General features: G+C 50.1%; 1 protein-coding gene across 2 annotated transcripts in view; it reads right to left on the reverse strand.

The window, feature by feature from the left end:
- Positions 1-1291: 1291 nt before the first annotated feature.
- ABCC3 (ATP binding cassette subfamily C member 3) overlaps positions 1292-12986 on the reverse strand; it is a 48390-nt gene continuing 36695 nt past the window's right edge. The window contains exons 27-31 of one of the 2 annotated variants that reach the window (XM_027974733.2): positions 10400-10546; positions 10091-10249; positions 9336-9502; positions 4371-4565; positions 1292-1888 (exon numbers count right to left, since the gene is read on the reverse strand). In XM_027974733.2, the coding sequence (XP_027830534.1) occupies positions 1780-1888; positions 4371-4565; positions 9336-9502; positions 10091-10249; positions 10400-10546 (777 nt within the window). In that variant the 3' untranslated portion in view covers positions 1292-1779. Of the gene's footprint in view, positions 1889-4370; positions 4566-9335; positions 9503-10090; positions 10250-10399; positions 10547-12071; positions 12186-12986 lie in introns of those variants that run through there. The other variant, XM_027974734.2, reaches the window with a different exon arrangement.

Consider the following 12986-nt stretch of genomic DNA (forward strand, 5'->3'; position numbering starts at 1 on the left):
GTGGCACCAGAGACAGGTATTTTGTGCGGTGTCCTTCCTCTAAGTTCACAGCAGTCAGCTTCATTTCCCCAGAGTAGCTGAGCCCGCTAGATGGAGGCCATCCTCTATTAACCACATTTTTTGATTATCCTGTTTACTTTATACAACTGAGTCTCTCCTTCGGGTTGTCAGCACCTGTCAGGGTCTCAGTGAGCTCAGAGGCAAACTTCCAAGATAGGAAAGGAAGTACAGCCTTTCAGATCTTTAGCTGAGAATGATGCCGAATGAATCTGCATTTCTGTTGGTTTGGGGCAGCTAGAGCCTCACAAAGCATACGTCATGCCAAATTGGCCTGATAAATCAGGAAGCATAGCAAAGACCTTTTCTTAGCTCCAAGGAGAAGCAGAATAATTTGGACCTTGGTGCTTTTATACTTGCTTTATCACAAGGATGGAAGTCTTCCTCTGTACACTCATAAACATCCTGGGCAGAAACGGCCAGTCCCAAAAATGTGATTAACCTTTAACAAATAGTCCTGCAGCACAGCCTGGCCCAACGCATATAGAAAAATCAGATCAAAGGAGCCATCTCCACACCTACTGAAAACCATTTAGGATGGAGGGGAAAAAAAACATCATCCATAACCAGTCACATTATACCAAGAATAAAGGTTGAAGAAACGAAAGAGGAGACCAGAAGCCTTGAAGGCTGCGTGCCAGGTAAATTCTGACCTGCAGGAAAATGAACATTTCATTGGCTTGTTCAGAAAAGCAAGTTACCCCCTCATCTCATTTACCAGCCTGGGACGTTCAAAACGGGGGGTAGGCCTGGGGCTGCTCTGTGCTCCCACAGTCAGCTTCAGCCAGAGTGAGGAAGATGAATGACTTGGAGACCTCATGGGTTATGGGGACCTGTCTGGAACAGAATGCTAAAGGGGCAAGGAGATAAAGTGCCATGCACTTCTCATCCCCTAGAGAAGCAGGCGTAGTGGTCTGAGGGATGACATAAATGTGGAGGTGTTCACAGCAGCTTTCTCAAGAGGCCTCAGGTCAGATGTCAGGGGCTTTCTTTCTCACCTTTTTACAGCCTCTACACAGCAGAACAGGAACTACTGGCAATTACCCAGTGAGTTTTGGCTGTGAAGACAGTATTTCCAGCCAAAAGCTCTTGGGTCTGATGTTTTCAGATAATTCCAGCCATGTAGATGTGTATAAAGGCTACCTCTGCGTCTCCCTCCTTCCTCTCCACCTCCTCTAAAGGCCCTAGCCCCTAGACCTTGTGAACAGAGAGAAAGGCTACATTGGAGTGTATGTATTGTTAACACGTAGCTTTATTTCATCAGTGCTCCGTTTTTAATGAGTATTGGACTCAGTTCCTAGGGATGGTCTGACCTGGCAGTCTTCTGTTCGAAGAGGAGAAAGCTTTATTTAAAAACAATACCAAAAACACTTCAGATTAGAAAATAAGAAAAATCATGGGGGTAGGGAGGTCATCCCTTGAAATGATTATAAGCAGTACAGTGTGGAAATAATGCCACATTGGGAATCAGGAGACTTGGGGACTGGTCTGGGCTCTGCCACATATTAGCAATGACCTTGGGCATGTCACTCACCTCTGGGCCCTCACTTCCCCCCCTGAAGCATTTAGCATGGTTATCCTACAAGGCACCTGGCAGGGACAAAGACCTAACAGATGTCCCCAACGTTTGCCATCCAGTCCATTCTGTAGACATATTTGGTGTCCTCTCCATTCGTGATGGAAACTTTAAGAATGTCCAGGAGGAAAGACCAGGAATATATTTTAGGCAAGTCCAGCATCTCTGGCCATCCCATAGAAGATGCCTCTGGCTGCAATGAGGTTGGTTGGAGAATCAAATTCAACTATCGTCCCTTTGTCCAGGACCAGGACCCTAGCCAAAGAAAAGAAGTGGTCAGGTCTCCATCATCTCAGATCTGGCTTCGTGGTCCAACCCTGCCCTTCTGAGTACAGCTCAGACCCCTCAGTGACATGCCAACCCTTCCACTTCAGTCAGCCCGCCCAACACAAGCACCATGCCACATGTGCACACTTGCAAGACTGGTTATTTTAGCCACTCCGTTTGCTGTTCTGGCAGATGAGGCAGTTTCTAGGATTAAACACAAGGTCCTATTCATCTCTGCTAGTCAGGGCTCTGAAAACCTTCCTTAATGAGCCCTTCCCCTCACCAGGGTCACAGGAGTGTGCACAGGGAGCCACGGGCCTGTATGTATCCATCTGCTTTGTGCCAACTCACAAAGGCACACGGTGGGAACGGCTGCAGTGAGGCCTGACGCTGGAATCTGGCTACAAATCTGGCCGCTGCTGATGGGTGGATCTCCCCCCGCCCACACATACATAGTCAGGCCTGGGCCTGGGCTTAGACTCTCTTGCCAACTAAACACAGGATACACCTAGTGCAGAGCTGACAAGCTGGCTCCCAGGGTGAGGTGGAAGCAGAAAGGGCTCCCCCACGTCCTAGGAGATGCTCCCCGGTAGGAGGGCCTGGACTGCATGCAGTCGTTGACCCACCTGTGGGGCTCCTGGAAGAGCCCCTTGGGAAGAGGTGTGTCTGTGAACATCACTGCCTAGCCACTGCCCACCTCACTTCAGTGGCTTCCCTTTGCTCTTGAGGTGAGGACTAAATGCTTTCCCATGGTCCCCAGTGCAGCAGAGTGAGGCCTAGCTTTCTTCCCCTCCTCTTGGTTCTATTGCCCCTTCTCCCTTTCAACTCTTGTGCCCTCTTACCTCCAGGCCTTTGCACATGCTACAGCCTTTTCCCGAAATGTCCAGCTCCCTCCCTATCACGTCTCCTTGCTACCCAACTTTTACTCGTCCTTTAGGGCTTGGCTGGTGCCCTGAAGGATGAGAATTCAAGCCTGGGCCTGGGCTTAGAATCTCTTGCTAACTAAACACAGGGTGCTCTTAGTGCTGGGCCGACAAGCTGCCTCCCAGGGTAAGGCGGGAGAAGGATTCTAAGCCCAGGCCCTTGGCTCCTCCGCTGCCTCTATGGATTGGCTCCTCTGCCTACACATGTGGACCCTTGCTTCCTTCCTGCAGGCTCTAATTACATGTTCAGTAGCGTGATTATGTCATTAATTTCTGCCTGATCCACTCAAATGACTGAACTCCCAACCTCCAAGGTCAATTTGAGGTTTTGCCCCTCAGGGCTGCTGGTAAAAACCATTTTCAGTTAGGCATGGGAAGAGATCCTGTTGGTCTGGCCCTTTCCCTTGTGTGGACCCAGGGCTCAAGCCTTCCTACCCACTCTTCTCCCATTGGGTCTCGGATAGGAGTGGAGAGGGGGATATGGTGGGGATGGAACAGACAGTAGCATCAGGCATTCTCAGCTTGGTTTCCGAGCCCCTGGGACCTGTGTGGGGACACTTGAGAGAGGGACAAGGTCTGCCCATTGCCCTGTCCGTGTGTTTCCCCCGCTCCCCACACCCTACAGGTGTTTGTTTTGGGAATGAAACCTTGTCGAGGTACTCCCACCATACTACCTCAGCATAGATTCTTTGCAGCCTCCTGCCTCTTCCTCACCCTGAGCTCCTGTGCCTCCAAAGGAGCTAGCCTGGCAGTCTAGTACCAGCTCACTTCCATCAGGCTCCTGAGTCCCCCAACCCCTATCCTGTCCTCCAGAGCTACACCTTGACATTAGGCACAATGAGAGAATAGATCACATTTTTTCCTTTTGGCTGAATGAGCTGACTCCCCAGGGAAGCTGTAAGATACCAAGAGCAAGGCTTCTTCCCTAATTCTTTGAGAAGCTGGTTCTAGGGAGAATTACAATAAGGGGTTAGGGAGGAAATGAACATATTCTAGGATCACCTGCACTTTTAATACTTTATTTCACTGATTACTTACAACAACCTCAAGAGACAGTTTCATGAAGGCTTTGCAAATTGCCCAAGGTCACACAGCAGCAGAGCCAGGCTTGGGACTCCGCCCTCTGCTTTCCCACAACAAAGCATCTACTGTACATGGACCCAAGAATCGTATACCTTTCCTCAGTGGCTTCCTGGTCTGTATGCCCACAGGGTGGGAATGAGGAGCAAATGAAGCCATGGGCAAGGTGCTCAGGAAGTGACAGGATTTAGCATGAAGGATCTGGTTCCCCTCATCTCAGCATTAAGGGCTGGGGTAGGGGAGTGAACCAAGCCTCAGGGAGCCCCAACATGTCCATTCCCAACATTTTTGCCTCCAAAGTGTCCCTGTGTCTCAGGAGCCATCACTGTGCACCCAGCGCCCAGGTGACCCATGCTGTTACCCCCTTCCACACCGCAGAGAGTCCCCTAAGGCCCCCACACCCACACATCCAGATGGTCTGCCTGTCCCTTCGCCCGCCCCTCCCTGCTCGGGTCCCAGCGCACTACCTGGTATAGTCCATGATGGTGTTCAGCCTGTGCGCGATGGTCAGCACTGTGCAGGCCTCAAACTGGGTGCGGATGGTGGCCTGGATGAGGTCGTCAGTCTCCAGGTCAATGGCGGCCGTGGCCTCGTCTAACACCAGGATTCGACTCTTGCGAAGCAGGGCTCTGGCCAGGCACACGAGCTGCCGCTGGCCCACACTGGGAGTAGGGAAAGCAAGGAAGTCTCCAGCGGGGTGCCCCCAACCTGCCCCCCAGGCTTTCCTCCCCAAGCTGTTTCTGTCTCTGCTCCTTTTCATTAGCCTCGGGCTGGCTCTCTTGTCTAACCTCTCCCATTTCTGCCTTAGCCCAGTACTCCTGGAACACAGAGCTGAGGTCTGGACACCACCGGGATAATGAGGGGCCTTGAGGTAGAGCCAGTACTTAACATTGTGAAATCCCCAGTCTCTCCGTGGCACCCCCGGCTCCCTCCTTCTGTGCTTCTTCCCCCGTCTCTCTCTTTAAGCTAGTGCCACCATGCCTCTGTTTCACTCTGTTAGTCATTTACACCTTAGTAATCACATACTGGAATGACTCCTCCTGGTATTTGCATACATCATGCTATCTTGCTGAGCCTAATACCACACAATTCAGCCATCTCCTGCCCCGATAGGGAATACAGATCAGGGCTCTATGGTGGGAACTCAGAAGGGGCAGGGCAGAGGAGGATCTAGGGGGCTCCCCATGTCTAGTCACTGGAGAGGTGGAGGAGGGGGTGAAATGCATATCTTCAACCCCTGCCTTGGAAGCCAGAGCTAAGGAACAAAGCAAGGCGGTGTTCCCAACCACAGAGGCTACAGCACCCCCACACCCAAGGACAAATACCTCAGCCCTTCCCAAAGGGGTGAGTCACTCCAGCCCAAGTGAAGACCAGGCTCTCTTTCAGCCCATTCCCGCAACTAATGAAGGTTTTGGCAGCAGAATGAGCTGCCAGATAGAATTTAGGGCTGATTTATGGTGGGACTGGCACAGGATACAGGTTATGCTTAAAGTGACTACAAGCTCAGGGAGGGAGGAGGGGAGTGCATTTCTGTCTCAGGTCCTGGTTGATGTGGGGATGGAGGGGTGATCTGGTGAGACGTGCTGATGGCAAGCAGGGATCAGAGAATGGGCCAAAAAACAGCTATGGGGCATAGGGTCTGGTAGCCTAGGCTTGTCTGCCAGCCACCCTCAACCTGGTTGTGTAAGTGAGATCCAGGGACTGGACACATTCATTCTTACAAGACTGACTCTGGAGGTGGGGGCATCCCACCAGTGGCTATGAGGCAGCAAGTAAAGGCTTGGGGCAAAAACTCCCACTTCCCTGAGTCCTTGCCCCACCCCTTGCTAGCTAAGTGGCTTTGGGCAAATTGTTTTATACTTTGGAGCCTCATTTCTAGCCCACAGGACTGCAGTAAAGATTAAAGGAGATAGTGGAGGCCAACGTGCCTTGAACACTATTAAGTTTTTCCAGTATTCATGTATGGATGTGAGAGTTGGACTATAAAGAAAGCTGAGCGCCAAAGAATTGATGCTTTTGAACTGTGGTGTTGGAAAAGACTCTTGAGAGTCCCTTGGACTGCAAGGAGAGCCAACTAGTCCATCCTAAAGAAAATTAGTCCTGAATGTTCATTGGAAGGACTGATGTTGAAGCTGAAACTCCAATACTTTGGCCACCCGATGCGAAGAGCTGACTCATTTGAAAAGACCCGGATGCTGGGAAAGATTGAAAGCAGGAGGAGAAGGGGACGACAGAGGATGAGATGGTTGGATGGAATCACCGACTCAATGGACACGAGTTTGAGTAAACTCTGGGAGTTGGTGATGGACAGGGAGGCCTGGCGTGCTGCGATTCATGGGATCACAAAGAGAGTCGGACACGACTGAGTGATTGAACTGAACTGAACTGAACTGAAATGTACAAGTTTTTGTTTTTGTTTTGTCTGGAGAGAGTCCACTCAGGTATGGACTGAGTAGAATAATAAGAATAGCTAAATTTCTCAGGAGTGTATCCAGTCTAAGTGCTTTCCATTTCATCACAAAACCCATAAAACCACCCTGTCCAAATGATGGCCACTAGCCACACATGACTGTGGGCTACCTGAAATGAGGCAAATCTGAATCAAGATGTGCTGCTGCTGCTAAGTCGCTTCAGTCGTGTCTGACTCTGTGCGACCCCATAGACAGCAGCCCACCAGGCTCCCCCATCCCTGGGATTCTCCAGGCAAGAACACCGGAGTGGGTTGCCATTTCCTTCTCCAATGCATGAAAGTGAAAAGTGAAAGTGCTGTAAGTGTAAAAATACACACAGGATTTTATACTTAATATGAATAAATGCAAGATATCCATAATAGCTTTTATATCAATTACATGTTGAAGTGATTTGAAATATCTAATATTTTAAAATATCTAATATTTTAGATATTTTGGGCTAAATAAAATACATAATTCCAAAATTTAATTCATCTGTTTCTGTTTTCAGTGTGGCTGTTAGGCAGCACGGTGCTAAAGGAATGGAACTGTTGTCCCATACTCCTTTTAGAGTTAAGAAAACGAAGGCACAGAGAGGTTAAGCAACTTGCCCCAAACCACACAGTTAACACAGGCACATGTATCTCAAGCTTTTAGACTCAGTGAGAAGTGACTCTGACCCTCTCTGATACATGACCCAGTGGCTGGGGATATAAAATCTGGGGCTATAAGGAAGCAAAGAAAGGCCTGGAGAGCTCACTTTGCCCACTTCTAAACCAGAGACAAAATTGCATCCAACTCGGAAAAAATAAAAGACTTCCCTAAAGTTCTCTGTTTCCTCTGGTCTTCTCAACATTCGGTCCACAGCCCCCTCATCAGGCCAAGCACAGCACTGACAACCTCACAAGAGGAAACTGACTGGGGCCTTGGAGTCTCCCAGACCTAGCTGAAAGCCCAGGCATGTCTTCTCCCAGCTGTGCCCCTTTGGCCCTAGCTCAGTCTCTCTGGGGCTTGTGTGAGGAGTCAGTGAGAAGCCTGGCACACGGATATGCTCAATACAGTAGAGCCCCCCGAGTTCAAATCACTAGGCCATTCAAATATGACCTAAATCGAATGCCTTATGATTATACAGTGGATGTGGCAAATAGAGTCAAGGGATTAGATCTGGTAGACAGAATGCCTGAAGAACTATGGTCAGAAGTTAGTAACACTGTACAGGAGGCAAGGACCAAAACCATCCCCAAGAAAAACAAACACAAAAAAAGGCAAAGTGGTTGTCTGAGGAGGCTGTACAAACAGCAGAGAAAAGAAGTGAAAGGCGAAGGACAAAGGGAAAGATACACTTTCTCACTCACCTAGAGCCAGACATCCTGGAGTGTGAAGTCAAGTGGGCCTTAGGAAGCATGACTACAAACAAAGCCAGTGGAGGTGATGGAATTCCAGCTGAGCTATTTCAAATCCTGAAAGATGATGCTGTGGAAGTGCTGCACTAAACTTGCCAGCAAATTTGGAAAACTCAGCAGTGGCCACGGGACTGGAAAAGGTGTTTTCATTCCAATCCCAAAGGTGGGCAATGCCAAAGAATGCTCAGACTACGGTACGGCTGCACTCATTTCACATGCTAGCAAGGTAATGCTCAAAATCCTTCAAGCTAGGCTTCAACAGTATATGAACTGAGAAATTCCAGATGTACAATCTGGATTTAGAAAAGGCAGAGGAACCAGAGATCAAATTGTCAATATTGGTTGGGGTCATAGAAAATGCAAGGGAATTAAAAAAAAAAAAAAACCCACTTCTGCTTCATTGACTATGCTAAAGCCTTTAACTGTGTGGATCACAACAAACTGTGGAAAATTCTTAAAGAGATGGGAATACCAGATCACCCGACCTGTCTCTTGAGAAACCTGTATGCAGGACAAGAATCAACAGAACTGGTCATGGAACAATGGACTGGTTCCAAATTGGGAAAGAAGTATGTTAAGACTGTATATTGTCACCCTGCTTATTTAATTTATATGTAGAGTACATCATGCAAAATGCTGGGCTGCATGACTCACAAGCTGGAATCAAGATTGCTGGGAGAAATACCAACAACCTCAGATATGCATGTGATACCACTCTAACGGCATAAAGTGAGGAGAAACTAAAGAGCCTCTTGTTGAAGGTGAAAGAGGAGAATGAAAAGGCTGGCCTAAAATTCAACATTCAAAAAATGAGCATCATGGCATCCAGTTCCATCACTTCATGGCAGATAGATGGGGAAAAAATGGAAATAGCGGCAGATTTTATTTTCTTGGACTCCAAAATCACTGTAGACAGTGACTGCAGCCATGAAATTAAAAGATGCTTGTTCTTTGGAAGAAAAGCTATGACAAACCTAGACAGCATATTAAAAAGCAGAGACGTCACTTTGCTGACAAAGGTCCATATAATCAAAGCTATGGTTTTTCCAGTAGTCATATACAGAGGTGAGAGTTGGACCCTAGATAAGGCTGAGTGCCGAAGAATTGATACTTTGGAATCCTGGTGCTGGAGAAAACTCTTGAGTCCTTTGGACAGCAAGGAGACCAAACCAGTTAATCCTAAAGGAAATCAACCCTGAGTAGTCACTAGAAGGACTGGTGGTGAAGCTGAAGCTCCAATACTTTGGCCACCTGCTGTGAAGAGCCAAATTTCTGGAAAAGACCCTGATGCTGGGAAGGACTGAGGGCAGGAAGAGAAGGGGGCGACAGAGGACGAGATGGTTGGATTGCATCACTGACTCAATGGACGTGAATTTGAGCAAACTCTGGGAGATGGTGAAGGACAGGGAAGCCTTATGTGCTGCAGTCAGTGGGGTTGCAGAGTCTGACACGATTTAGTGACTCAACCACAACAAGATGGGAGTGGGAGGGCAGGAGAGGGCTGGCCTGGTGTCATTTGATGCTACATCCTCTAATGCAGCGGAGTGCTATTCCTGACCCACACACTCCCAGCTGTTACCTGAGATTCTCCCCACCCTCGGAGCACTGGAAGTCCAGGCCTGCGGGCTGGGAGCTCACGAATGCGTGCAGGTGGGACAGCTCCAAAGCTTGCCACATGTCTTCCTCTGAGTAACAGCCAAAGGGGTCCAGGTTCATGCGCAGGGTCCCCGAGAACAAGATGGGGTCCTGGGGACAAAGCAAGTCCTCAGAGGGAGGCAGCTCAGGCCCCAGAGGGAGCCATGCGCCCCGAGGCCAGGGAACAAGAAAGGGATTGAGGTGGCAGCATTTCCACTGTGTGCCCAACCCTCCAGGAGGGAGGCAATGGCCAAGGAGATAGAAAAATGCCTGTGGAGACATGATAAACCTCAGCTTTGCCAACCCAAAGTCCTCTGCTAAAGTAGAAACCTTGAGCTGCTAATCTGACTCCAAAGTGTCCAGTCGGCAGAAAAATACTCCAGAGAAGCCAGAAAAAGTGAAACGTAATTCAGAGCTGTGAAACCAGGAGAGCAGGATAGAACACCTCTGGTGTGGGCCATATGGAAGAGTCTGTGGTTCTGTTGGTCTAGGAGGTCAGAGGACAGGGTGATATTGAGCAGGAGACATCTGTCCCTTCCAGACCCATGACACGTGGTCCCTCTGTGGCTCTGCCCCTGCTGTCCTGCTCCCCAGCTTCCCAGATAGAGGTCCCAGTCTTGAACCTCAAGCTACAGGACAAGCGTGGAGCCTGCCCCCAGGGTCACTGGTCAGTGTGACCAGACAAAACCAGACTGGTACCTGGGGGATGATGGTCAGCTTAGAACGCAGGTCATGGAGCCCGATGTCGGCCACATTGAGGCCATCGATGTAGATTTCGCCCTCAGCCGCCTCCAGGATGCGGAACAGGCAAAGAGTCATGGACGATTTGCCAGCCCCAGTGCGGCCCACGATCCCCACCTGGAGAGGGTAGGAGGCTGTCAGGCAAAGGCTGGGGAGTTGGTGGGTCTGTCTCCAGGACTCCCCTGGAAGGCTAAGCAGACCTCCAGGCTGGGTACCTGCCATCCCACAGACCCACATTCCCCAGGCACAAACCCGCCCCACACGTACCTTCTCGCCACCATGCACTCGCAGACTCAGGTCCTTCAGCACCAGCTCCAGGCCTGGCCGGTAGCGCACGGAATAATTTCGGAACTCCACCTCGCCCTTCAGTGGCCAGCCTGCTGGCGGACGGCTGCCCTCCACCACCCAGGGGGCCTGGTCACCAGGGGAGGACAGGCTCTGCATCGGGGCCATCTCTTCCCCAGCCCAGCCCTCTTCCGTCTTCAGTCTGCCTCTCTTCCCAGGCCCCCGCCATCCTCACCTACCAGGGAGCCTGGCGGGGAGCCCCTGGCACTTGTGTGGCCCAACCTTGTGGTTCAATGACTCTATCCATCTGACATTATTCCCCACAGAACTTTGCCCTCCTCTACTCCCCTCATGCCCAAGATCCCCGAGCAGCCCCTTCCACATGCCCCAACTCCCCCTTTCACCATTCTTTATTATTGGGTGGCTACTCCATGACAGGTGGTGGGGTAGCAATGGCAAACTAGACAAAGTCCTTGTCCCTGTGAGGCTCACATCCCAATCTAAGGAGGCATACAGTTAACAAATAAGTAAGTCTATATAATGTCAGATGGTGATGAGTATGGAGAAGTGCCTGGAGAAGTCCCTGCTGTTCGTACAGGGTGGTCAGGGAAGGCTTCCTGGAGGAGGTGATATTTAAATAAAGACCTGCAGGAAGTAAAGGAACCAAACAAGTAGCTATCTGAGGGAAAGGCATGCCAGGCAGAGGAAACAGCAAGGATAAATACCTCCAGGTGTGCTCTGGAGCACAGTGACAAAGGTGAGAGGTAGGAGACAGGTAGTGGAAGACCCCACCATGTAGGGCTTGGCAGGGTAGTTTAAGGACTGTTTTTTTGTTTTTTTACCTTGAGTAAGATGTAGGGCCATGCACAGAATAACAATGTGATTTGGTATGTTTTTAAGGGATCTCTCTGCTGCTACTTGGGGAGGCAGAGGGTAGGATGTTTTGAAATAGGGGAGTCAGAGTGTCAGCAATCAATAAACAAAGCGGCCAGTGCAGATAATCTGCTCTCCTCCTGCTGCTGCTGCTGAGTCGCTTCAGTCGTGTCCGACTCTGTGCGGCCCCATAGACGGCAGCCTACCAGGCTCCTCTGTCCCTGGGATTCTCCAGGCAAGAACACTGGAGTGGGTTGCCATTTCCTTCTCCAATGCATGAAAGTGAAAAGTGAAAGTGAAGTCGCTCAGTCGTGTCTGACTCTTTGAGACCCGATGGACTGTAGCCCACCAGGCTCTTCTGTCCATGGGATTTTCCAGGCAAGAGTATTGGAGTGGGGTGCCATGCTCTCTTGAGGAGGTATCAAAACAATGGGTAGCAGGACTGGGGGCAGAATTTTTGAGGCTGTGGAGAAAGGATCATGTATGTAGACAGGGGAAATTGTAATGCTAGGCATGAAGAGAGAATTTGAAGATACCAGAGAATGGGGGGAGGAGGGGGTGATAAGAGAAGCCGGGAGAAGACAGGGACAGATGGGGGCCCCAGGGGCAGGAGAGGCCAGGTTGGGAGGAACAGATGGGGTGGGGGCTCAGCGGGGGCTGACAGGGCAGGAGCTCAGGTCACAGAAACCATGAAGTGCCTTCAAGAAGCAGCGAGGGCTATTTTGTCCAAATAATGCCGAGAGGTTGAACTAGAGAACAGCGAAGCATCCTTACCTCTGGAACCAAGGAAGTCACTGCTGAGCGCATCCAGCGGAGTGATAGGGCCAGAAACCAGGCTGCAGGAGGCAGACAAGCCACCAGGTGACGAGGCAGGGGGAGAGCACCTATTTCAAAGCTAGTTTCATGACAAAGGAGAGCAGAGAAATGAGATTCAGGATACATAGGAAAGGGAGGGTTGGCTTTAGAGTCTAGAATGGAAGGTACAAGTGCATATTTTTGCATGTGGATGGGAATCATCCAACAGAGGGAGCAAGAAGGATGATGCAGCAGGTAATTAAGGACGTGACGTCCTCGGGTGGCCACGCGAACAAGTAGAGGGAGTGCACTTTGAAACGAGAAGGGACATTTCCTGTTAAAAGAGGAAAAAGGTGAAGGGACACAGGCAGGTTTGAAAGTCCAGAGGCAGGAAGGCTGAGGGAGTTCACATCTCATAACCTATTTCCTCACTGAACTGTTAGGCAAGGTCGATGGCTGAGCACAGCGAGTGGGAGCTTAACGAAAGGGAATGGCCAAAACAAATCTTTCTGAAACTGGAAACATATGCTTCCTGGAGAAGCAAGATGGGAATACCCTGCAGTGGTGTGTGGTTATAAACTTGAAGTAAAATCAGTGATTTTCTCCAGCAACATTTTAGCAGCTGAGCACCGGCATGTAGAAGGTAGACAGATGGGCTCAACTGGAGAGAGGATGACAGAGAGAAGCGCAAGGGAGTTGAGAGTGTTGGCACTGGGGGAGCACAGAATCCAGGCTGGATGAACTCATGGACCGAGGGACAGAGGCAGGTCACCGGACCGGGGGTCCCAGGGAGGACAAAGTACTGTGACTGAGGAGGGCCTGAAACACGGGAGCTGTTATCTACTCATCAGGAATTGTCTTGTCCAACTCTGAACCCTCTACACCTCCTCACATAGACCTC

Source organism: Ovis aries, chromosome 11 (assembly GCF_016772045.2).
Source record: "Ovis aries strain OAR_USU_Benz2616 breed Rambouillet chromosome 11, ARS-UI_Ramb_v3.0, whole genome shotgun sequence".
In the NCBI taxonomy this organism is placed as follows: Eukaryota; Metazoa; Chordata; class Mammalia; order Artiodactyla; family Bovidae; genus Ovis; species Ovis aries.